At 39.1% G+C, this 25,064-nt stretch overlaps 1 protein-coding gene across 3 annotated transcripts in view; it reads right to left on the bottom strand.

The window, feature by feature from the left end:
* Positions 1-25,064, bottom strand: part of AFG2A (AFG2 AAA ATPase homolog A) — a 206,109-nt gene that overhangs the window by 167,649 nt on the left and 13,396 nt on the right. For all 3 annotated transcript variants that reach the window (XM_074823611.1, XM_074823612.1, XM_074823613.1), the window contains exons 10-11: positions 10,922-11,076; positions 2,791-3,000 (exon numbers count right to left, since the gene is read on the bottom strand). In XM_074823611.1, the coding sequence (XP_074679712.1) occupies positions 2,791-3,000; positions 10,922-11,076 (365 nt within the window). The remainder of the gene's footprint in view (positions 1-2,790; positions 3,001-10,921; positions 11,077-25,064) is intronic.

The raw sequence follows: 25,064 nt of genomic DNA, 5'->3' as shown, positions 1-25,064 counted from the left end.
AGCAAAAGGTCACCGATCTTGGTGAAAATATAGCTATAAAAAGTTTTGGCCAAATATCAAAGAGCTTGTTTACAAAAGGGCCACATTCATTGTAACACTAACCATTCAAACTTCACAATAGATTTCAGGAGAGAACAGGATGCAACGTCAAACATCTGTTATCATGTTATTTTCTTCAGCTCCTCTGCTCAGAAATTATGTCTAGACTTTGCCCATCTTCCAAACCTTATTAGAGGCAAGTCAGACATGGGCTGGAGGCTGTGCCGTTTTGATCATGCCTCATACAGCATTATGACAACCAGCCATGTCCAAGACACACGGAAATGTCACATTTTAACAGATTACGTATAACCCCGCTGAAGTACCTCATTTAACAGAGCCAGCTGTCCAAACTGCACAGACATTGCATAGACACATCTGGAAAAGAGCACAAAGCCTTCCTGGAGCCAGGCTGAGGCAGGGGTGATACCTGTTGCACCCAAGCAGGACAGCCAACTTAGACAAGTAGAGTACATTCAGCACTTCCCGAGAGAGTTGGACTCACTCTGCCCATGTATCTTAAATGTAGCGTGCAGACATAATAGGTCCATCTTCCAAAAAAATCACTGGACCAAGCAAGCACTGCATGTAAAGTACTTGATTTCCTCTAAGGTTTCCTGTCTGCAGTCCGTTCTCGAGAAGGACCCAAGAACCTGAGCCACCTGAATTATCCTGAAAGAGTACACGTATCCTACAGGCTGTACAGCATACACTTCTCACCAAAATAACTTATTTGGGGCAGAGACTGGAAGGAAAATGAAAGTCTGAAAAGCAAGTTACCAAGAAACACACTTCCATTTCAAAAAGCCTGATATCAGTTCCAGGGACAGATATTTCAGACATAATGCAGAGAATGGGAAAATTAATAGGACTATAAGCAAGAAAAGAAAAATCCCCTCTGTCAAAAAAACCCACCCCAAAACCCAAAAAAACACATATTCATCTACTTTGGATTTATTGCAGGAACACATGCAGTGGAAATTAATTCATGCCTGTTGTGCTTTAAGAAGTGCTACAGGCAATGATGTTTAACACATTTAGTACATGATGGATGTTGCCTTTTCTGTCCAGGAAGCAAATGTGTAGTTAGAGAAAGTGGGCTATGTTCCCTTCCTGGAGTCAACATATCCAAGGCTGGACATGCTCCAGAGATGTGCTGCTTGAAACATCTGTACATTCAATATTCAACCAGTTCCAGGCCAAGGGATTTAAACCAACAGGGAATAAAAGGCATTTCCCCAAGCCAGCCACTTCTGCTGCAGCTTGTCAATGTCAGGGGCGTTTGCACCATCAGAACTTCACCATGAAGAAACACTACGTTACTGTACAAAAGCATTTCGTATTAGTGCACCTTTGGATAATTCCTATTCAACATAAGCCACCTTTTACTTTGGCAATTAACTGCATCAGTAAAAATGTCTGATGGAGCTATGACTGATGAATACAGAATAGCAGCAATGTTCAATTTTTAACTGGTTTTTTTTCAGACTGCTACCTTGTTTCCCCACCCTCTCAGGCATCAGTGCTTTGGGTGAGACAAAGAGGAATGTTTTCTTTTAAGCAGCACAGGAGGAAGAGGTTACCTTGTTTACCAGTAACTCTGAAGTACAAAGAATTACTTTGTCTTTATGGAAGAGGCAGTAAAGGTAGTGTTTAAGGGCTGAGGTTTTCAAGGCTGCTCTGGTTGATGTGACCGTGACCCAGAGGCCTGTCTGCAATACCAGGAAGCACAGGCAGTGAAGGGCTGCTGGCTTCAGGGTCAGTGCAACTGCCTCTGCTCCCAGAGAGAACAGGATACAGAGCCACAGTTACAGTGTGTCTGAAAAGATAGGCAGAGGAGGAAGCTGTGTAGAAACTAACACAGAAAGCTTTGTGAGTAAAGAGATGGTCAACAGACAAGAGTACGTGATCTTACTGCTGAGGAGATACTTATAAAATACTTAAACAAATGTTTTTTCTTGCACTTCATTAACATTCTGACACAGCTGCAAGACTACCCCATGTGGAATCACTCTTTTTTTTCTTCCTATGCATTGAAGCTCAATATCATTATTAAATAACTTCCATTCATGTGTTTTCCATACAACCCACTGTAATCAATTACACTGATTCATAGGCAATGAATCCAAAATTTTTCTATAAAGTGTCTCTTAATGCTGAGAAAATATCCCACTTATCCAAGAGTACTCCAAACACAACTTTTTCAAACTTTCTAAAAATTGATGAAGTACAACTATTTTCCCTGAAAAAAGGCAAATAGGGCAAGAAAAAAATCTGTAATGAAACATGAACAGTAAGATAAAGAGAGGGACTTTCTGAAGGAATGAAAGAGAATGTAAGAAATGAGATGATAGTATTTCCACGCAAGCCAGTAATAATCACAGTAGGAAATCTACCCACTATCCAGAGTTGTATTTCATTTATACTGCTTTAAGAATTCCATTGTTTCCATTTTAAAAAAATATTTTAAATAATGCAAATAATTAAGGTGTCATTACACAGCTTAGCCACCCATCCAATATATAATTTCTATGCTATGATAAAATAAATAATAAATTTTTAAAAAGCATACAAGAAAGCACTAGTCCTTTTCATAAGAAAAAACAAAACTTACTTGCTATTTACAAGGTGTTTGCTGTAGCATATATAACAATCAGAAACACTAAGAATCACTGGATTCTAGCATGGGAAACCAGTAAACTATCAATTGTTATGCAGGAAGTTAAGAAAATGTAAAACTAAATGGCCTACCTTCACTGCCAAGAAGTTGAGACCACTTTCATGAGCCAAAGCTTTTGCTATCATTGTTTTTGAGCACCCAGGAGGTCCGTAAAGCAGCACACCTTTTGGAGGCTGAATCCCCATTCGGATGAAGGAGTCGGGATGTTTGAGGGGCCATTCAACTGCCTGCTTCAATTTCAGCTTGACATCTTCTAGTCCTCCTATGTCTGACCAACATACCTGCAAAGCAGACCATTTTGTTGAATTCAGACAATGGAGCAACACTATTAAAAAAGAAAAGAAAAATGCTCTGTAGAATGCGTACTGATTATTTCATTAAGTTGTTTTTAAATAGTCGCCTTGTCAAAAAGCCTTTTTTTTAAACAAGAAGCAATTATTAATAGTCACACAAAATAAAAGGGGATTAGACTTGCTTTATGCTGGAGGATGTAGGTAAAAATATTTTGTATCTACTTCAAAGGTCAATAACATTGTCAACATGTGAAAATTAACAATAAAATGACAGCATGATCATACAGGCAGCAACAGTTTGCGTGATCACTAGCAAAGTCACAACTCGGTTCTCTTGTTTTTTAATGTGATGCTGATGCAAAATTTGGAAATTTCTTCAGGGAAGATATCAAAGTAAAGGACTGTATGAGCTCAAGCTGGTTTTATTTATAGCTGCAGAGTAAGGCCCTGATCCCAGCTGTATAATCCCACTAGTTATGTTAGAAGTTTTGGGGGTTTTTCCACTTGCCAATACTATCACTCCCATACAGGACTTGGGCACTGGAGATTTCACTAGAAGCTTGAGAACAAACAATCCTCCAAACAGACAAGTATCTACAGAAAATAAAAACCACACACAAAAAAGCAACACTTAAACCCAACTGCAGTTAAAAAACAACTGCAGTTAAACTTGCTCTGCTGAAGACACAAGACAGGCTTGTCAGACATACATCGGGACAGAACTAATACGTCCTACCCAAAACAGCAGATGGATCTAAAACCTGCCACACCTCTTCCCACATCGCCATCAGCAAGCCTGAGACTTTTCCCCACATCCCCCAGCCTGTTCTTTGTCCTGTCACCATCCATTCCTGTCCACTTTAAATATTAAACATGTCAAGATGCACCTAAATCAAATGATCTTCTGCCTTAAAACACTCTTCCAAAAATTCACTAGACGTAAATCACCCTTCAGCTCTGGAAAGTCAGCCCCACTTGAAAGGCAAGCAGAGTATTACTGAGAGGCAACGTATTGCCTTTCTCCTGACTTGAAAACTGGTGTCACTCCTGCCTTGTCCCTATTGCTATTTTCCTGATACCAGTACACAGAGTGGAAACTAAAAGTAGGAAGTCCCTGAAAGAAGCAATTTGGTCTACTACTGAAGTGGAAGAAAGAGGAGCATTTGGATGTGGTGCAAGAACTTTCGTGTAAGTCCAAGAAAACTGCAAACGAAAACTTCTCCTTGATTGTCAGTCTTTGTCATAGAAGAAAAATCACAAAGACAGCGGAGAGCAAACAGCTAAAATCAATACACATGGGTCAACTCCTCAGAAATATTCGGAGTTTAAAGGCTAACTGGAAGGTGAAGAGCGGCCGATCTGCTCCCTGCAGAACATCATCTCTCTCACACTAGGAATATGCTACAGGAACTCTAGGAAAAAAACCTCTTTCTTTCTCTTAGTGACCAAAAGCTTCTGATTCTTAAATATCTACTTTATAAGCCTTGGGGAAGTATGAAATATGTAGAGCTGACTAAGAAGGATCTGAGAGCAGAGAGATCTGCTAAAGGCAGGATTCCCTTATGGAAAAAAAAAAAAAAAAAAAAAAAGAAACACAAGAAAACCAGTAAAGGTCAGAGCAAAGTGAAAACTGAATCGGACACAGCAGAGCATCCCAGCAGCAGGGGGAGGCAAGATTTTAGCAGGGGCATTATCTAAGCAGCATGCCACTTCTAGTAACTTGTAAGCCAACTTTTGCAACCTGACAATATTCCCTTCTGAGTGCTGCTTTGTGCTACAAGCAAGACTAACTGCGCAAATCGGATTAAAGGAATGGTAGCAAACAGATGAAAATGGGCTCTGCACAAGTCTCTAGTCTTGAAATGGAAGTGTTTGTATGAATTCAACAAAAACAGTAAAGGGAGAAACTGCATAACACTGTGGAAAGGAAGAGGGAAACAAGAGCATGAATTCCTACCACCTGACTTTGAGCTGGGTACCATGTCCTAACCAACCCACTCAAAAGGGAGAGAGACACTACTCAGAGCAATTTGGCTTTGTACAAACCCTCTTTGAGAAGTCCAACAGGTGGTCTCACATCCAGTTTCTCTCACCTTCCTTTAGAGGGAACACATGGCAACCAATTTAGGTACCTCAGTTAAGTGCTTAAAGGTAAGAAGAATCCTCCCTTCCCACCTGAGTTTTCACAATAAGAGGCAGAAATCCATCTGCAGATTTTTAATGAAGCAAACATAAAAGTTTATAAAAAGTGAAGACGTGTGTCAGATAGCACATTTGCATCTTGTCACTGTTCCACCCATGCAAACCACCCCTTTGTACTCAAATTTCATGGTCAAGTAACATAATGAAACTCAGGACAGTTAATCCCAATCTTCCCTTATTCTAAAAGCTGGTGTTTCCAAGTCAGATCTGAAACAGTATCAGTATTTTAAATTTCATTTTTAAAACACCTATTACTATCCCTACAACCCTTAATTCTTCCTAGCAGCTCTGTAAATTGCAGAGAACTAAATCTTGGCACTTTTAAACAACTTTTTCTTAGCAAAGAAGATATACATAAACTTGTTCTCATTTTTCAGTATCAATCCTTACTCGTATCTGGTAAAGTATGGACGAGTCCCCTGTACTCCGCATTGGTGAGGCCACACCTGGAGTATTGTGTCCAGTTTTGGGCACCTCAATACAAGAGAGATATCGAGGTGCTGGAGCAAGTGCAGAGGAGGGCAACAAAGCTGGTGAAGGGCCTGGAGAACAGATCCTATGAGGAGCGATTGAAGGAGCTGGGACTGTTCAGTTTGAGGAAGAGAAGGCTGAGGGGAGACCTCATCACTCTCTACACCTGCCTGAAAGGACATTGTAGAGACATTAGTGCTGGTCTCTTCTCACAGGTAATTAGTGACAGAACAAGAGGGAATGGCTTTAAACTGAAACAGGGGAGGTTCAGACTGGACACCAGGAAAAACTTTTTCACAGAAAGCGTGGTCAGACAGTGGAATAGGCTGCCCAGGGAGGCGGTGGAGTCACCAACCCTGGATGTGTTTAAGGGTCGTTTAGATGAGGTGTTGGGGGATATGGTGTAGGGGAGAACTTTGTAGAGTAGGGCTGATGGTTGGACTCGATGATCCCAAGGGTCTTTTCCAACCTGAATGATTCTGTGTGATTCTGTGAGTCATTCCTATCATCACATCTTTCTAGCTAAACAAAGATTTTGACAAACATGAACAAGAACTTCTTAAAACTAATTAAGCTATCAGGAATTCCCTGTAACTTTCAGCAACAGAAGGCAAAATCCATTAGCAGTACTTTGCACACATATAAAAAGCCACAGGGAAAACACCTAAATATTATTTTTACCCTCTTGCACATATTCAGTCCATTGCAGAAGCCTTCTGAAGCATTATTCAAATGATTTTTTAGACCCACTACATGTCATTTAACATCAACACAAGCGATAGAACTGTACAGAAAAGGTGAAGTAGGGCCACCTTATATAGGTTGTTTTTAGTAATCTGGAGGTTTACTCTGATTTTACTTACATTTAAAATCAGGAAGGAAAGAAAAGGGAGACAACTGGGTCAGGACACACAAACAGGGCCACTACATGTGAGCTTGCTTATTATGAGTTAAAAAAGAAAATAATTAACCAGTCAAAAATTCAGTTAACTTATTTAGAATTTCTATAATACAAGGTGTGTAATTCAATCAGCAATGAAGTTAAAAGCAAAAATAGCTAATAAAACACTGCCTTCACATTCTGGTCAAGTCCTAAACACACTATTTTTTTTTCCTCATTTCAAAAGGATAGAAATAAGTGGGAAAAAAAAAATCCAACAAGAAAACACTCAAAATTAAGAATTCTTTTAGATTTATATAAGCTTGGAAGAACTAGGTGGATTGATCTTGCACACAAATCCTCAGTAACTTCCTGACTACAATTAACACAAACTCTAGTGTGCACATTAGGACAGCTACGTACACTTTTTACCTGCACGTGAACTCAAAGGAAAGATCTTGCAACATAAGCAATGAAGTGTGATATTCTGTCACTGTGGAAATGGTTTTAAAGACTAGCCTTGGGGCTGAGCTTACACATACAAAGACAGTGCTCTGCTACAGTGTGTAAGACACCAAAATTTCATTACTGCCATAATCTTTAGCTCTCCCCAGGTCAACAGCTCAGAATACGATGCAGAGCAGCAACTCCCCAGAGGTTGTTAAGCAGCAGCAATAAAGAAATAAAGCAGACATGCAAAGGATGTCTCATCCAGAACCTTTTGGCTGCAAAGACACAAATCTGAGTGTTGAATTACAGTAAAGGGAGTGAAACAGGCAAGCAAAACCCATAGCACTCTACAAAAATTTCAGAAACACCCATAGGAGAGGGAGGAACGGCAACTACAGCACAACTCTCCAAAGAACTGGAGTATTAACTTCCTGATTTATAACGTGCATCCCCTCTCTCCTAAATCCCTCCTGCAGAAAAATCAGCCTTCTAAAAAGGTTGTAACATATAGCAAAGTTCAAGAAAGGTTCTGTAAAAACAGAAAACAAGATGCTACCTGGAACCAGGCAGCAAGTACTTTGCAATTACTTTGGTCACAGGCAACATGCACAGCAATTCCAACACAAGTGGAAGGACAAAAGAATGCAGAAAGGAGGAACACCAAAAGAAAAAAAAGACTAAAACACACGGTGGCACCTCTGCCTCCAACAGCTCCCTCTGCACACAACCTCACTTTCTGTCTACTGCCCCAAAATCACTTCATTTTGGCTGTTTTCCCCACCAATAATTTTGTTCGGAATAAAAAAAAAAAGTCAATTCATGTCAATGACAAAAATCCTAATAACTAGCATGTCATAGAGCACTTTTCAGAAGCAGACTGCACAGCATTCTATAAAGGTTATCAGATATCCTCAGACACCAAGAAGTGATTTGCTCAAGGCCACCCAAGTCACTTCTAATATATCTCCTTGTTCTTTAGCTACAAGTCTACACATAACAAGGTTCTTCCAGGTTTTAAATATAACAAAAGACTGCAACAGAGCAATTTAGCCTAGTAGCCTTCTAAACAGCCAAGGAACTAGTGCTCAATTCTAGGACCTAAAAAGCAAAGACTGACTTAAAAACCAAGTTTTCTTTACAGCCTACTCAAAGTTCTGCAAATTCAGAGAACAAGCTCTGTGTTGATTAAATAATTTGGAGTTCATGGTAAAAAAGTAATTCTTTCCATTCAGCATCAGAGATGATACCAGCTTCAAAAAAACCAACAGCCCACAAATGGCAAAGGTGTCATGACGATAAGGGAAGGAGCCCTTCAACAAAATTCATTTACTTGGGGCGTTATTTAGAAGTTACTTTGAACTCTTCTCATTCAGTTGACACACGGCTACTACAAAGTAATGAAATATGAAAAAAACCCCACCATCTGAAAAACAGAAAGTTAAAAAACCACAAAAGTCTCAATTTAATTCAGCATGTATGTCAACGGTTTTACTTGTAGCTAACTGCATAGCCCAAAAGTTCCATCCACACCAAGGGGGCTGCCAAGGGAATATCACATCCACTTTTTTGCTGTTTATCGCGGAGATTACTAATGTAGCTCAGACTTCTGTCTTCTCTTTGGAAAAAAAAAATAATCTCATAGCTGATCACTCATTTAGTGTTTGAAGTTATTTTTAGCAAGGATTTTTTAGACGACAAACAGTGTTAAGGTCAGACTTCAAAACATGAAGGAATGTAACCCCCAATTTTCTAACAAACTTACCCACACATTAACTGTCTAGCTGGAAAGCTTCTGGGGCAAGGAGAGCAGGGGAAGAAAAGTTTATCCTTAAAAACAAAGTATCTGGAGATTAATCAATACAGGATGATTGCACAAAGATACATTAGCCAGGAAAAACAAAACCAAAACACAAGTTTTAGGTTTCTTGAAGAAAACAGGACTCCTGTCTGGTTCATGCTTTCTGTTTTCCACACACTCAGCTATAATTTTTACACTTTGTTAAGAAGTTTCTTCCCCTGCACTGCCATCCCAGACACCTAGTCGCAGCATAACCAAGTTCCTTCAACTAACCCACGGACTTGACCTGGTTTAGGGCACTTTCCCCCCTCAAATACAAATGGTAATGGAGTAATTAGCCTTGAGGCTGGTGGTGGTGTTACAAACCTGGATTTAGCTACTGTGACTTTCATGGACAGCTCTGTCACTATTTCCAGGTATTCAGATTGCTTCTGAGCATGCACAGGTACTTTTGTTTTGGTAAACTAGTACTTCTGCAGCCCAAAATAATGTTTAAAACTGAATGGCAGCACCTCCGTTGGTAAGCAATGTGGGAGGACAAAACCTGTTTGAATCTGGTCCTTTAGATTCCACTTCAAACTCACATGAGGCAGCAAGCAGATGGCCTGAAATTTATCCTACATCTTCATAAAATATGCATTATTTTTTAAAATGCAGGTCCTGTCAGCACAAAAGGAATCTGCACTATGTTGTTATCTTCTCTTCAACAAGGAATGAATTTCAGTAGTATTCCAGGGACTCAGCTGGTGTTTAACAAATAAAAACAAGTGACAATCAAGCAAGCCACTGGCAGGGTGGTTCAGTGGACAACAGGAGCCTGAGCAGTAGGCTGACCTGGATTCCGAACAGATTTTGTGCAGTACCTCGAGATCTGTCTTTATTGTGCTGTTTAGCATCACTCCATCTGGCTGCAAATGGACTGGTATGTCTAAAAGACACAGCACAGTGATAATGACGTGAGCCCAAGAGCCAGTAGCACAATAAGCAACAAGAGAATTAGTAACTCTGGTTCTCAGCACAACTAATTAGCCCTTGCGGATATTGATGCCACTACAGCATTTCCAGGAAAAGCTGTCTGGGGCCAGCCCAGGCATTTCCACCCAGCACTTCACTGCACAGCATGGACTCTTAACAAGCCAAGTGTGATATCCGAGCTGGCTGTGTGCAGCATCCTGTTTGCAGATTTTATTTCCCATTCCTATAGTTTGGGAATAAGGGTCTACGGTTGTGCAATCTAATTCCCAGATGACTCATCTTCATGCAATGAGACATACACGTTTTCTTCTAGGGCTTGGGGAGCTGCTGAGAAACACCAGCACAATGGCTTGCAGAGTCAAGATTTAATAAGAATACAACATTTTCTTTTGCTGAATCTTCTTAAGCCAGATCAGAGTCATCTTAAACCAGATCAGTTCCCCAGCCCAATTTACGTTGTGTCTGCTACTGAACTACTATAATACATAATTGTGAGGGCAGTGAGTGGGGTAAAGATGAACCTTGCACCGCCTAAAGAGCTGTTCATATAATGACAGCCCCTGTCAGGTAACCACTTGGCACTGATAACCTACCTACAGTATCTAATTCCACCCTCAGTTAAAACCATCTAATGCCACTAAAGACATTCAGGCCACAGCAGTATGAACTGCACTTAGAATTAGTCAACTGCTTTACATAAAATCACAGCAGTCAATCTCTCCACAACTTTGTTTCAATACACTTTGGTTAGAAATGCTAACAGTTGGTTTCTGCTTCTGTTTGCTTTACAAAAGGCTCCAGCTTTCACTCCAGCTATTCAAGATCTGCTTTGAGCAGACATCTTAAGATTTTTACCCCATTAACCTCCTCAGCATATAAAAATATTGATCAGGAGATATACTCCTGCACTGCCAACTCTTCCTAAAGCATTAAGAACTTAAAGCTTCTGAAAATGGGTCTTCAAAATTATAATTAAACAAATATGCAAACAAAAAGATGATGCACAATATTTACCGGTAACTTCAGGCTCTCACTTCACAAAATTCCTCTTTTGATAGGGCATTTCAACACCTAACTGCAACTCTTAACGTGGCTCTAACAATGTTACTAACATATTGCAAAAAATAACTTACTTTTGGCACGTCAACTGCCACCTCCCTCATGGCGCTGGGCCTGACATCATTCATCCCCTGAAGGAAGTCATTGAAAGCAATCATCACTGACCCAGCCACCTCGTTGTCTAATAGGTTGGGTCTTTTCCCCAGCGCTCTGCGCAATGCGTACAAACCTATTAAACAAACAAACAAAAAAAAAACCACAACAAAAACCAAACCATGGAAATATGCAGATTTCCTCCTGGTTCTCACAAATGTAAGTGTACAACACACAAACATGCAGCAGCACTGGAAAGGAAATGATGTTCAGAAGAATGTCTTGACGCCAAGCCTTAACTAGGTCAAAGAACATGCAAGACACTTCTGATGAGAGAGCAAGAAAAAGGGGATTTAATGACCACAGACACAATATAACCTCAATCTGTTCCAAACGACAGAATGAAACAGCCTTGTCTCTGTGTTCCCAGAGATGAAGCTAACAGGGCAAAACCTCCGAATGTCCATACATCAATTCAAACACATTTCTAAACCACAGAGGAAGAGGGATAACAAACATTCAAGGCAAATATTAAATCAGCTCATATAAGACATCTGCAACCTTGTCTATTCCTCTACTATTAGGACTGTGTTTTCCAAGTTGCTCTGAAAAACAAACTGGTAAGATTTTTTCTACTTTCAGTAGAAGCCTATTTTGCTATCTAGCAAAACGCCAGATACCTGTATTTGTCTTGATATGCAACAAACGTTCCCCACGACACTCAATAGCTCTTCGTTCCCTTCAGCGATCACACTTTTCAAACACAGACGTAGCTTTTACCTTCTCCTTTGTTTGGCCAAATCATTCACATACAATACCTATAAATCTCAATGCTAATTCCTAGCTTCCCCCTATAATTCAATCCTTCAAAAGCCACACAAGTCCCACCCACCCACCCATCAATATATCACTACTCTTCAGCAGGACCAAGCAGTACCATCTGTAGCTCCCCGGCATTCCCCAGAGAGAGCAACTACAGCCCCCATTGTGCAAGATGCCCAGAAGCATCATGGTTTTCCCACTGTATAATTATGGCGTTTAAGGTCTAATATAATTTGGAGTTCTATTGCTTCTATTGCCAACCTTGTTCTATGAACTGAAACTGCTGAATATGTCATTTAGTATATTACATGAGTATAATCTTATACACAGGTATACACACACCCACATACATGCAGATAATGTAATATCTGTTGTCATGTGTTACAAAAGATGAGGCAGTATGACACCAGTTCGCCTTGCATGACCATAAAAAGACAAACATTTGTTAAATCTTTTCTATATTTAACCAAGCAAAACATCAATTAGGGCTACATGAAAGAACAATAAAAGGGATAAGCTGTTTCTGAAAATAGACACGGTTTTAACTTTCAGTGGATTGTTGCCTTTTCTCTATAGAGGCACTGGTAGATGCAGACATACAAAGTTTCTGACAATGACAGGAATTCTGTATTTCCTACAATATATACAACGTGTGAAGAGATATAATATCTCCCCTGTGAAGCAGTACAGCTGGTGTCTCTCCATAAACTGTCAATTATGGCAGTCTGAGCACCTGCATTCAATACCCAGGCTCTTAATACAATAATGGAGAAAAAAAAAAAAAAAACTAAACTGGTTTGTAATTCAGGTTTCCCCCTGCACAGAACATCCAGAACTAATAAGACATATAAATAAAAACATTCCATGAGGCCAAGGAGAAAAATGAAAATCTGGTCACCAGAGGACAAGTATAAAATATAACTGACTCATTTTAACAACCCAGACAATTTTCATGTCATTCCTCTCCACCTTCTTCCTTCCTCTGAAACAGTTCATTTTAAGCAAACAAAAAACTTAAGCAAGACAACAGATATTCACCCTCCCCCGATTTAAAACTTACATCCGAGCAAATAACAAGCTCTATATCTTATTCTAGTGTCACTTCAGCTAACACTTTGGAGGGTGGGAGAAGGTATTGGGGTTGAGTCCTACATTTTCTTTTTCATGAAGTCAATTCACATGGCACTCTCACTTTAAAAAAATGCAATAATAAATAACATAGCGTGAAATTAAGTCATAGAGAATGCAAGTGATAAAAATCTCTGCTCCTCATTTCTATACCTATCTGTTCCATCAGATACCGATTTAGCCCAGTGCTCATTGGATGCATTTTAATTGTATCACAGTTATCTTTTTTCCACAACATGGGGAAGTCTTAAAAACAAACAGATTTATTTTAAAAACTGAGAAAGAACAGCATGTAAAAATGCCCAAGGAGAACACTGCTCTGAAGGACCATTACTGCCAGTGCTACTAGGAGTACAGTGAAATTTCAGTCCTCAGCAGTGGGTTTGAAATGCAACAGCCTTGATCCAGAACAGGAATAAAGAGGTCATGGCTTTCAAAACAAAGCCTGAATTCATTTCAGCATGTGCATGCACATGCCACTGCACAGGTCAGCATTTAATTGAAACAATGTTTTAAATTAAAACAATAATAAAAAACAGATTGAAAAAGAAAGCATGATTCTTCCTGTTTCCTCCTGTTATCATAATCATTTTTTCCTGGACTTCAGATTGACCTCTAACCAGAGGGGGAGAAAAAAAATCTTATTAACAGAAGGATACAAGCCAGTGGCTTGCCGGAGGCAAAAAAACACATCCTTGTCTTGAGACACTGAAAGATGTATTTAATGTAAGGAAATGCAGGGTAGGGTGCAAAACACACTGCTAGAAGCCACACAGAAGCAAAGGTAGTGAAACACTACAGCAAACCCAAGTTTATTACTACAGAAGTTATAATGCAGATAAACTGCAGATTCAGACATAGAACCTCAGAAAAGATTGAGCATCTCTGCTTAGCTGTTGGGCATCTTTGGCATGGGAATGCTTTGGTCTGAGTATAGGTCATTGATGTAAACTGCCTGAGCACAGCGTTTGTTTCAGCTTTGCTTGCTCCTTTTCAGATGCTACTTCATTCTCATGGGTTAATGAATATCAATAGCCTTTTGGCAGTAACTGAGGAGGCTCAGAAGTGGGCGAGTCGGTTTTCACGGTTTTATTCCAGCAGAGTCCTGGGTGAGGGGAGGAAGGACGCAGATGTAGTTAGCCTGCCATATGGTCGGTGGGAATGTTTGCACAAGCATGGGCTACCTATTTCTAGTAAAGGGATACATGACTGGTGCCTAGGACTACCCTGTGCAGAGCAGAAACTTAACTTGGGAGGCAGACTTTGTAATAGTGAGCAACACTGATTCTCAGTGGAGTATAAATGGAAAATCCCAGTTAAAAAAAAAAAGATAAATTAAAAGAAACATGTGTAATAAGTCATGCATGATTACAAACAATGGAAAGTAAACAATTTGTTCCAGTCCAACAACTGTGTACTCTACCTCACCAACTCATCCTGTCTGTCTAGAACAGAGGAAACTAAGTGGACAGAGGGGAACAAAAAACAGCAGAACACCCTGTCCTGGTACAGACGATCCTTCTTTGGTACCAGGCTATGCATAAGGTTGATAGCATTGTTTCGCTGTAAGATTTTCTTGCTCACAGCTTGGCTAAGTGTTGGCACATTAGATCATAATCACAAATGTCTGAGCCTAAAAATAGACTCTACAACACTGCTATATTTGTCAGAGTCTGTGTATAATTATATACTACTGTAAATAATAGAAAGCATCCACTCAAAACAATGAACATGTATAGTTTAGGTTTCAAAAACAGAATATGCACAACACTTGAGGAAATTAACTGAACAAAACAAAATTGTTAATCATCCATACCATCAGCTACTTCTTCTGCAGACCCATCTTGTCTGGACTTACTCTACTGGAATCCTAATACCAGAATTTGTAAGTAGCTTCAAAGAAATTGTAATCTTCTTGTAAAATTGTTTACAAAAGGAAATGTTTCTTCTTTCCCCACTAATCTGACATTTCCCTCCAAAATTGTTATGACCAAACCCAGAAGACAGACACCATTTCTCCCTGTGACAGCTGTCAGATCCAACATGACACTGTGCTGCATGGCTGGAAGTGGAATGCTCAACAGCGTATGGAAAGATTTCAGCTTCCTAATGGCACCAGATGGGGCACATTTACATACTAGACTTCAAAATTTAACAGTTTTATGCACAGAAAAAGCATTTCATGTAACTTAAAATGAATTTTGAACTTTAGAAACCATAAGAGAAGCATACTTGACTTCACAGGCAATGGATACAAAAGTTATTCCAGTGTTTAATATTTTTGAAATAAGAAGCTCTTCTGCTTTCTGTTTGGCAATTTTTAATCAGCATGGCTTTCTGCATTCATTCATGACAACAATCCCAAAACTGTACTAGGAAATCTTTTCTAGAACTTCAAGTATCACATACTACAAATCACACGTATTCTTGAACATATCATAGCCTCATAAACAAAGGGAGTTTATAGCACCTCATTACATTAAGATCTTGAATGGTCAAATCCAAGAAAAAAAGAGAACACGTGTTATGTACGTTGTTTGCAGTTATGCATAAATATAGAGTAACACAGACACAGCCTGTTTGTCTAGCAGATGGAAGCCTCACCATTCCCTGGTAAGGACCACTGCTCCCCTGAGTGTCCCACAGACACATCCTCACCTCTTCAGTCAATCTTTCACCCTGTGCAGCCCCAGCAAACCAGCTGTCCTACCCATCACAGTGAGACAGCGCTAGGTAAAACAAGAGCAGCTGCTACAAGCACTGAGGGACAGCAGGGCCGTCTAGGCAAAGGCTCTTTCTCCCGTTACTCCCCAGATAATGGAGTAACAGCACCAGGCAAGCACCTGACCTCTGCGGACCACTAGCAAGCTTCCCTCTGACCTGGGGGCAGGAACCACCATTCATGGTAGCTGAATAATTCAGATGTGTTCTCCAGTTGGATCCTAAGAAATTTCTACAATTTGGAGTGGTTTGTTTTGGGGTTTTTTTTTGTTTGGTTGATTTTGGTTTGCCTTTTTTTTCTCCCAGTGTACTTAAGTATGGAATCAAACACACCAACAACTTTGGTAAAGAATTTAAAAAAAAAAAAAAATACATGGATCAGACTCATAAATGTTTTAAACTTATTTTTTATTTAATCTCCATATAAAATGCATGCCTACTTAGAAAAAATTTCAGGAAGCAGAAACCCTTACTTTTACTCTTGAAACCATATTCTGCAATCTGTCTTTAGCTGCCAGCGCTATATGGGAAAATCCCTGAAGAACTTTCATGTACTGTTTGCACAGGAAAGATAATGCCCTTAAATCCCTTGTAACCATAACATTGCAAATTCACTCAGCTAACCTGAGCACTAATCTACTGTAGGGATTATGTACGCGATTTATAGTCCTTCGTGAGGAGCTCTGGCATTTGCTGGAACATGTCTATGGAGCTGACTAGAAGTTGCTGAGAGGTACGAGAGGGGAGGGAAAGGAAGGAAGGAGGCACTGTATTTTCAAAACTTCTTTCATACAGGAAACAGTTTATTCACAGATCAGGTACACACACATCATTTATCCTAAAACAATGACAACAGAGGGAAATATGGAATACCAGACTGCCTTTTTCTAGCCTACTCTCATACATAAACGTACCTAAGCTAAGGTTAGTCATACATGTGTAGCAGAAAAATAGGGACTGCCAGGCTGCCAGAATAGCAAGGGCAGAAAGACAAGAAGCAACAGTTAGCGGCTAAATGCTGGTCTAATTGTAATTAGGAACACTGTCAAGTCAGAATATAGCTAAAAGTTAAAGTCAGGAGACTTAGAAAAACTTTGCCTGAAAATATTTAAGCTCTGTCCCCCAACAGTAGCTATCCATTCTATATAGAAATGCCTACTGCTAATGGATTTTACTCCCACAGAACTAACACAGACTTACAAATGAAGCTACATTTCACCAGAGGCTCTTTTATGATTTTTTATCAATTAAACAAAAGAACTAAGACTGCTTTCAGATCTTAAGTTTGCCATTATATATTCCAGGAAAACATTTTACCTGGAGCATTAGAGGGAGTCAGAAAACACTGAACTTTTCTCCTATAGTGCCATTTCCACATAAATAGTTTGTCTATTGTATAGCTGATGCCAACGTATTCAGAAAAAAAGCACAGCTATGGAAAACACAATTTTTTACTCAGATACTGAGAAAGCTTTCAACTTGGCAACCTGCAGATGAACATCTACTCCAAAACGGGTTAGTTTGGATCTTCTAAAGCCAGCAGAGCAAAACAGAGTGAGATGAATCGTAACGCAGTCAATCCCTCCCTCCCTATGTACTATGAGTGGAACAAAACTCCCACAGATTTTTAGTATGGGAAGAATTGCACCTCAAGTGTATTTGAAATGAAGTCTATTACCATTGCTGTTCAAGTTACATTTGAAACCAAATTCAGCACAAAAGCTGAAAGAAAAAAAAAGGCCCAATTGCTTCACAGAGATGACACCGTACTTGAGCACTGGATGTTCCCCTGTTACAGTCACTCAAAGAATGTAAGAACAAGCCAACTGATCAAACAAAATTTGAAGAACTAAAGGATAGAAGTGTTAGCCAAAATTCAAAATATATCTGAATCTAGAAAAGACAACTGTGTCAAATGAAATCCTGCCTAAAACAAGACAAAGTGACATAAATGAGTATCAGACACATCATGAAAAAAAGAACAGAGAACAAAATGAAAACAACTGCCTTCCCAAAATTAGAAAAAGTTACTAATTGCTTCTTAAAATGTAATATGCCTTTCAAACAAGTGATTTCCCAAAAAGTATGCTTGTATCTTGGAGAAGAAATAGTTTTAGTCTAAATACATAATTCCAATTCATAACCAGAGCCTGCTCCAGAACCAGGAAACAGAACAACTTTCTGCATCACGAGGAACAAAGTTTGAATCACCTGTGATAATTTAATGCCAGGTTACTGGAGGGCTGCAATGAACATGAACTCTGTTAGTAGGAGAAAAACACTGCAGTGCTCATGTGCTGGTCAGCAATAACAGTGAGCACAGTTATCCTACTTCAGCTGGCATGAGGGGGAAAATTAGAAAAGACATGACGGGAGAGGAAGAAGGAAGTGTGTAAGTCTGCAGAATACCTTCCAGTTAGCAAAATGCCAGTTGAGAAGAATGACTGTGTACAGCATGTTGTATTACCGAGAAAAAAATCCACAGATTTGCCAGACCCTTCTCAGAGATTAAAGGTCAGGAAGTTGTCTTCAGTTCTTAGATGTGCAAAACCTCTAAAGTTAACACAGAGGAGCAAGCAGCTCAGATCACCGTAGAAAAAAGCCAAACCTATAAGATAAAAGACAGTGGACCACAGAGTGTCTTCAAAAATCAGTTTAGTCTTGGTTAAATCAATTTCATTCATTCAAAGGTGCTATACAGACAGCTGAGGATTTCTTCTGTTGCTACAGGAATAACATTGCCTGGCACACAGCTCTCATCCAGCTTCGCATCCAGGGAGTTGAAGTCCCTGAGGGCCACAAAATCTGATAAGCAGAATAGCAACTAGGACACCCCTCCTGTCAGTGTGACTTAGAGCTGGGTTACCAACGTTGTGTTGATTTTCAGGTCTTGAAAATAAACACGGAGCACAGAGAAATGTCTGTTCCCACCACAGCTCAGCCAGTGACCCAGCCTAAGACAGTATCTGCCCTAAATTTCTTCTGCTCTTGAGCAAAATGACATAAAGCTAAATTTTCAGGGTCTGCAAGCTGAGGAATGATATTCTGCCATTTCACAGCCCACCGGTCTGCACAAGTAGGGCTGCACCAACGCAGGCTACTTCAGCGTCCTGCACCCCTCACACCCTTCCAACCAAGCAATGTGTTTTGAGGCTGACCCTCCAACCCATTCAGACACAGAAGTTTCTATACATGTTGCCAGACATGAATAGTATCGTTTCTTCTCTGCCACTCAAGCTGAAGAAGCAAGAACATGGTGTCTCTCTGCCATGAAGGTTAATTTAAAATATTACTGACAGTTTATGATCAACTCTTCTGAAAATATTCTTTATTTCCTGCTTATATAAATATCAGCAAACAGAATGGGATGTGCTTTAAACAGATTATTAAGTACTCAACCCACAACTGTGTATATGAAGTCAGTAATCCCATCGTCCAACTAACTGCAAGCCAGTTTCAGACAAAAACACACTTAGTTATGATGAAAACCAAAAGTTCACATGCCCTGACTGCAGTAAGTGCAACGTTCTCCATACAAAAACAAAAATCAAGTACCATTAGAAAACAAAAAAAAGACAAATATTTTATATAAGAAAACATAACTACAAAAAGCAACATAAAGTGCACCAACATCTCTGAAGAGAGGCACACAGAGCAAGACTTTTCTCTCTGTATACAGAGACAGTCGCACTAAGGAAACATCTGTGCACTCAGCATATGCAAAGACACAGGGAAAAAAAGAAATTCAGAAATTTCGCAATCACATCAGAATGACAATGAACCAAAGTAAAAGGGTAAGAATAACACTATGCAGCTAAAATAACACTATTTTTATGGAATCTTAGGAAAGTAGTTGAACCATTCTAAATGTTTAAGACAGCAATTCTAAAACCAATGCTGACTTTGTCTTTGCCCCACAAGATGTTGGGGGGAAGAAATCATTAAGAAAGAGGGCAAGAGATCCCACAGACAAGAATCAGGTCAACACACTCCACCCAGTCTCAAGCACGTTCCTTCAAGCCACTCAGCAGCATAGAGATGTAGCCACTTCTGCACGAAAGCCATCATTCTGAGCTAGTGCTCTAAGAAACAATCAAAAAACATATGTTGCAGTCTGAGTCCAAAAAAGCCACATTGCTTTGTTATGTGTGCGTGCAAGCAAGGACACATTTGTTCATAACCTGTTAAGATGGCAAACTAGGTCAATTGTTTTAGTTTAAAAACAGCTTCTGCATTAAGGACCCAACTTTAAAGCTACCGAACACAGCACTAACTTAAAACTCATGAACACTGAAGATGTGGATTGGATTTTTGTGGTCTTCTTACACCGTAAATTAGCATGATGGAACACAGTGTCAGAAAACTCAATTGTTCCAGCCCAAAAATTAATTTGTAGTGTTACTTCTGCATCATGTCGGGACTTTTCAGTACAGTTCAAAATCCAGTGTTCTGCCATTTCTGCAAAAATCTCTCAATTTCATAAGAATACATTTTTTGGTATTGACCATCTGAGTATACACATTATTAATATTACTAAAAAACCCTCCATTTTCTACATGACCTTTTTATAAAAAGGCAAACAGCCTTTCCCACCTCATTTTGAATGTCCCATGAGAACCAGTATTCAGTTAGAGAATGCAATAGCAGATCGTTTCCAACAGCATAGTTTCAATCTTTTTCTGTGCTACAAAAAAAAATAAAATAAAATAACATAGTCACAGTATTTTCAGTCACTTTCCATGAGGGAATAAAATAACTGTAGCATGTCAAGCAGTGCTTTCCCTTTAAAATCTGTAACTGCAATCAGTTAATTTGAAAACAAACCAAAAAACACAGTGCAAAACAAATAATCCCATTGCCTTGGTCATCAACTGCCTTTGTCAAAATCCATACTTTCAGCAGTGTCTCAGCCCACATTCCTACATTTAGGATTATAATCCAAGAAAACTATTTACATTTGTTGCACGCCCCCAGCAGAACTCTGGTCCAAATCATGTTGGGAAAGGTTCAGGCTGAACCTTTATGGCTTAAATGAAGGATAGATATTCTTGATGCCCTAACACTAGGCTGTTTCATCAAGACACTGACTGAGCTGAAGCGAAGAACTCAGATTTGACATACAAGACTGAGAAGCCACATACTGAACGCAGCATTTGTCTAATTGAAAGACCAGTCAGTGCTGGTCCTCAGGGTGCACAGAGACTCACTGTTAATCACATTAGCCCAAATGGCTCACATTTCCTGCAGGTGGCCAGGCTACCAAAACTGCAGAAGCTGGGGAAAAAAAAAAGCCCACATAGATCTAACAAAGAGACATTCCTGAGTTTCAGGGAAATTTGCTTCCCCATCAATTACAGGGAAAAAACGGAAAAGTTAGAAGCCAGCCCTTCATTTGTCTAATTTTTTAAATTGTTGTTTTTAATCCAAGTGGATTGCAGAAACTCTTTTCTGAGTCGTAAAAAATACAGCAGGAAGTTTCTCAGCTCCAACAAAAGCCAAGTACAGTATCCCCCTATATAACTTACACTTTTACAGATCTAATAACTACATATAATCAATATACAGAGCTATCAATTGAACAGCATGAGGACTGTCCATCCTAGCTGTATTATTCACTAGAATGCAGAAGTAATAAAAGGGACAAATGAGTATCATAGACAATAAGATCTCCAAACAACAGGACTCTTAAAATGATGAACATAAGACAACAGACCATATATGTCTATGCAAGTAGCTTCACAGATTCAGCGGAGTAATACTGATTCATACTGGTCAAAGATGTAGCTCAATTTCTTATTTTTGTAACATTTTCTGTAACATCCAGCTCAAGGCAGTGAACTGTTACAGTCCCAAAGGCTAAGGAAGGTGATACCTTTAACTGTATTACAATTGGGCAATTTAAAAAAACTTTGATGCAAAACAAAGTGATTAGTACTTCTTTGCTGCTTTGACAGAAGTCTCAAAGTTTAAGTGGTTGCAATGCAGCATCCTCACTGGAACCAAATAGATGTTATTGCAAGAGAGACCACTGTTTAAACAAAGACATTTGTTCTTCCTCTCCTCATGATGCTATCTTATCACAGTCCAAGTGTTTTATATCAGCACACTGAAATTATGTGTAATGAACAAGGATGTTCAAGATAAATTCTAAGAGTTACAAAGCAAATACTTCCTTTCTCTGTAAACAATATGACTGAACCCACTTCTTGAAGAAATCAAGCTATATTTATATTCACCCTCTTGAAATGCTACAGGCAGCCATAGAAGGATAAGTTTATAATAAATTGCTATATTTGGAAACCTTTGTTGCTAAGCATCTTCTAACATTCAGTACAGTTTATACCATTCATGTCTCTGCTACGTAATTAACATTTCATATGTTTTTCAAAGAAAAAAGTGCAGTGCTTATCTTTGTTGTTAAGTTAAAACCATTATAATTTTTTAGGGAATTAATAAAAGACTGTGTGGCCAATTAATTAAAGAGGAAGCAACAAGATCTTAGGGCCATACAAACATTGACATTATATGTAAGGATATGGCAGAGTCTATCTTCTAGACCCTGCCTCTGCTTGAGGTAAAACAATTCAGAAGCCAGCTGTTCACACTAAAAGGCAGTCTACTAAATAATTTAGAACGAGTAGACCTCTCCCAGCCCTAAGAATATGACTTTCTCAGCTGCACATATAATTAAGTCCTTTTCTTGTCAAGAATTCTGTGCATGTGAATCCCTCAGAGGGTACTCAGGTCCTCAAGAGTCTACCGTGAGGAGCCCTGATGTCTACAGGATGTGGTCCAGCAACCACGATGTACCCATCAAGGTATTTGCAGGTTTTCTCTATGCTATTAACCTATATGAAAGCATGCAGTTAACTGTGGAAATCACAAGCATATTCCTAAGCAGCAGAGAATCACAGCAAATCCCAATTTCTCTAATGTAGCCACTACAGATAATGTAACCTAGAACAGAGATGAGGTACGCTAAATCTGGAAGCATTGCATCTAAGCTGGTGATACTTGCCATGTTAGAAATACCAGTTTTACTTTTGATTTTGCTGGAGTGAGCATAGTTATTTGTAAAACGGACAAATAATACTTGTTCAACATGTGAGGGAGGATGCAGAGTACTCTGCCCAACAATTAAGACTGAAACAGATACACATACAGAGCTGACACCTGTCCCCCTGTTGTCAACTCTTGCAACAATACTGTAAGCTTCATGATACCTAGCATTCTTCCTATAAAGTCACAAAATTTTGTGCTTTCATTTTGTGAGAAGCTAGAACTGTGTCTTTAGTAGAGGAAAAGAAGGTATTGGAAGAAAAATATACTAATATTTTAAAAATTCAGCAGATCAAATAATACTCTTAACTGATTATTATATCCATCTATCTATAAATATTTCACAGGTGTTTGGCCGTAACACCCTGTTTGTAAAAGTCCAGAGCACACTGCACAGATTCTCTAGATTTCTTGTCCACCTTTCCTCTCCTTGCCCATTCCAGCATACACACCACCGCAATTCTATACACACCATATACACAGGGGCCTAGAAACATTCAGCACAAGCTGGACATTAAAGGCTCCTAAAACTTCTTAACGACTTCCATGAAAATGCAGAGAGTTGCTGAACAGAAAACTTGCCTGTCTGACCCCAGAAGTACCACTAAGCAATTCTTGCACCAGAGAACAAACTACTTCTGCCAACAGTTGGAATATGCTTAATTCCACGATAGCCATTTACTTTTCATTAACACATGTTCTTCAGAATTATATAGAAGACAAACGTCAAGGCTTTTATAATGAAGTATCTTAGGAAACCTAACTATGGATGCAAAAGTGAAAGGTTTGCCTATCATAGCCCTACAATTACTACATTTACCATGTTACATTAGATACTACACCCTTGTTTTATATAGGCAGTATATACACAATATTACACACGTTAAAAAAACAGAGTTGAAGTATGAAGATAAGGAAGGATGTATCCTTTAGAAATTTTCTAAACTTTGTATTAAGAATATAAACATACTTAGCTTGTAAACTTTCAGGCTTTCCAGCCACAGAAGAAGTACCTAAAGATATAAACGAGGTAATCAAGACCTGAGTCTCCCAAAGACCACTACTGCAATATGATTAGCAAATGACAACAATCTTGTACCAAAAACTGAACATGGCATTCTGAGTTCAGAATTCCTGCTTCAAAATTAGTTTCCATGTTTCACCTGTACTTACACACACATCATGTGTGAAAGTGGCACGAATAACCTTAAAAGAAAGAACAGCTTAACTCAGATATTGCTCAAATATTGTTTTGGTTATTTAGAAATGAGCACCAGCAGTCTTAACTATAATCATGTTTTATGTTGTAATATATATGAAATATTATGTTCAATTCTGAGCCCTACATTACCAAAAGGTTATTGACAAACTGGAGGGAGTTCAGAGAAAGTCAACATAATTTCTCAGAAGGCAGGAAGGACTTATTTATGAGGAAAGATTAAAAGAGCTAAATATTTATAGTTTGGCTCAGTAATGAATGAGGAGGTAGGGGACATGAGAACAGCCTAGAGATATCTGAAGGGTGTAAACACTAAGGAGGGAGAGTGAATGTGTTATACAAGGATGTACATAGAAATAATGGGATTAAACTAAACAAGGAAAACTTAGGCTGAGTATCAGAGAGCATTCCTGGACAGTAAGCTGTCTTGGCCCATGGCACAGTTTCTTAAGTGAAGCAATAGAAGCCCATTGCTTGGAACAACAAACAAGACTAGACAAAACACTGGAAAATTTGCCACATGGAATAACCTTGCTCTGCTGAGAAGAAATATTACCTCATAAAAGCTAGTCTTTTCTAAGTTTAACTCCAGTGAAAGCAGTAATATTTTACAAGGTGTTGAAAATTTAATATAAAATATAGATATCAAGAGCTTAATCAGGAAAAAAGAATCCAACTAAGAACGTTCCTTAACCATGAGCAACTTCAATTCCGTTTATGTAATACTTTGACCAAATCATGCTTCTGCAACTCTTTGGAAAGGAAAAATACATGTGGGCTGCAAAGAGTTAACAGCGCTGGACTGTATTCTCCCCAGCAGAGGTCACTCCAAGTTAACAAATGACAAGGAAATCTAGCGGCACGGATTCAAACTTCAGGAAAGAAGCTCAATAGAACGGAGACATCCTCCTTCCCTCATTTCCAGCACTGGCTTTGGATGCAAAGCTCACAGATAACAGCGTGTCCTGCAATCAGGCACAGGTAGATGCCGGAAGTTTTTGATCTACATAGCACATAATGTTCAATTTGCACAACACTCAAAATTTATTTTCTAAAAGGCCATCACAAAGTGGGTAAATATCACCTATTTGCAGCTGGATTATGAAGTGTCCAGAATCAATGTGGGCATGCACAAGTAAAGGCTTGGTTGGGTCGTGTTTGGAATTGAAACCACG

The sequence above is a fragment of the Strix aluco genome, chromosome 4, assembly GCF_031877795.1.
Source record: "Strix aluco isolate bStrAlu1 chromosome 4, bStrAlu1.hap1, whole genome shotgun sequence".
NCBI classification, from domain to species: Eukaryota; Metazoa; Chordata; class Aves; order Strigiformes; family Strigidae; genus Strix; species Strix aluco.
This window is presented reverse-complemented; position numbering and strand designations above follow the sequence as displayed.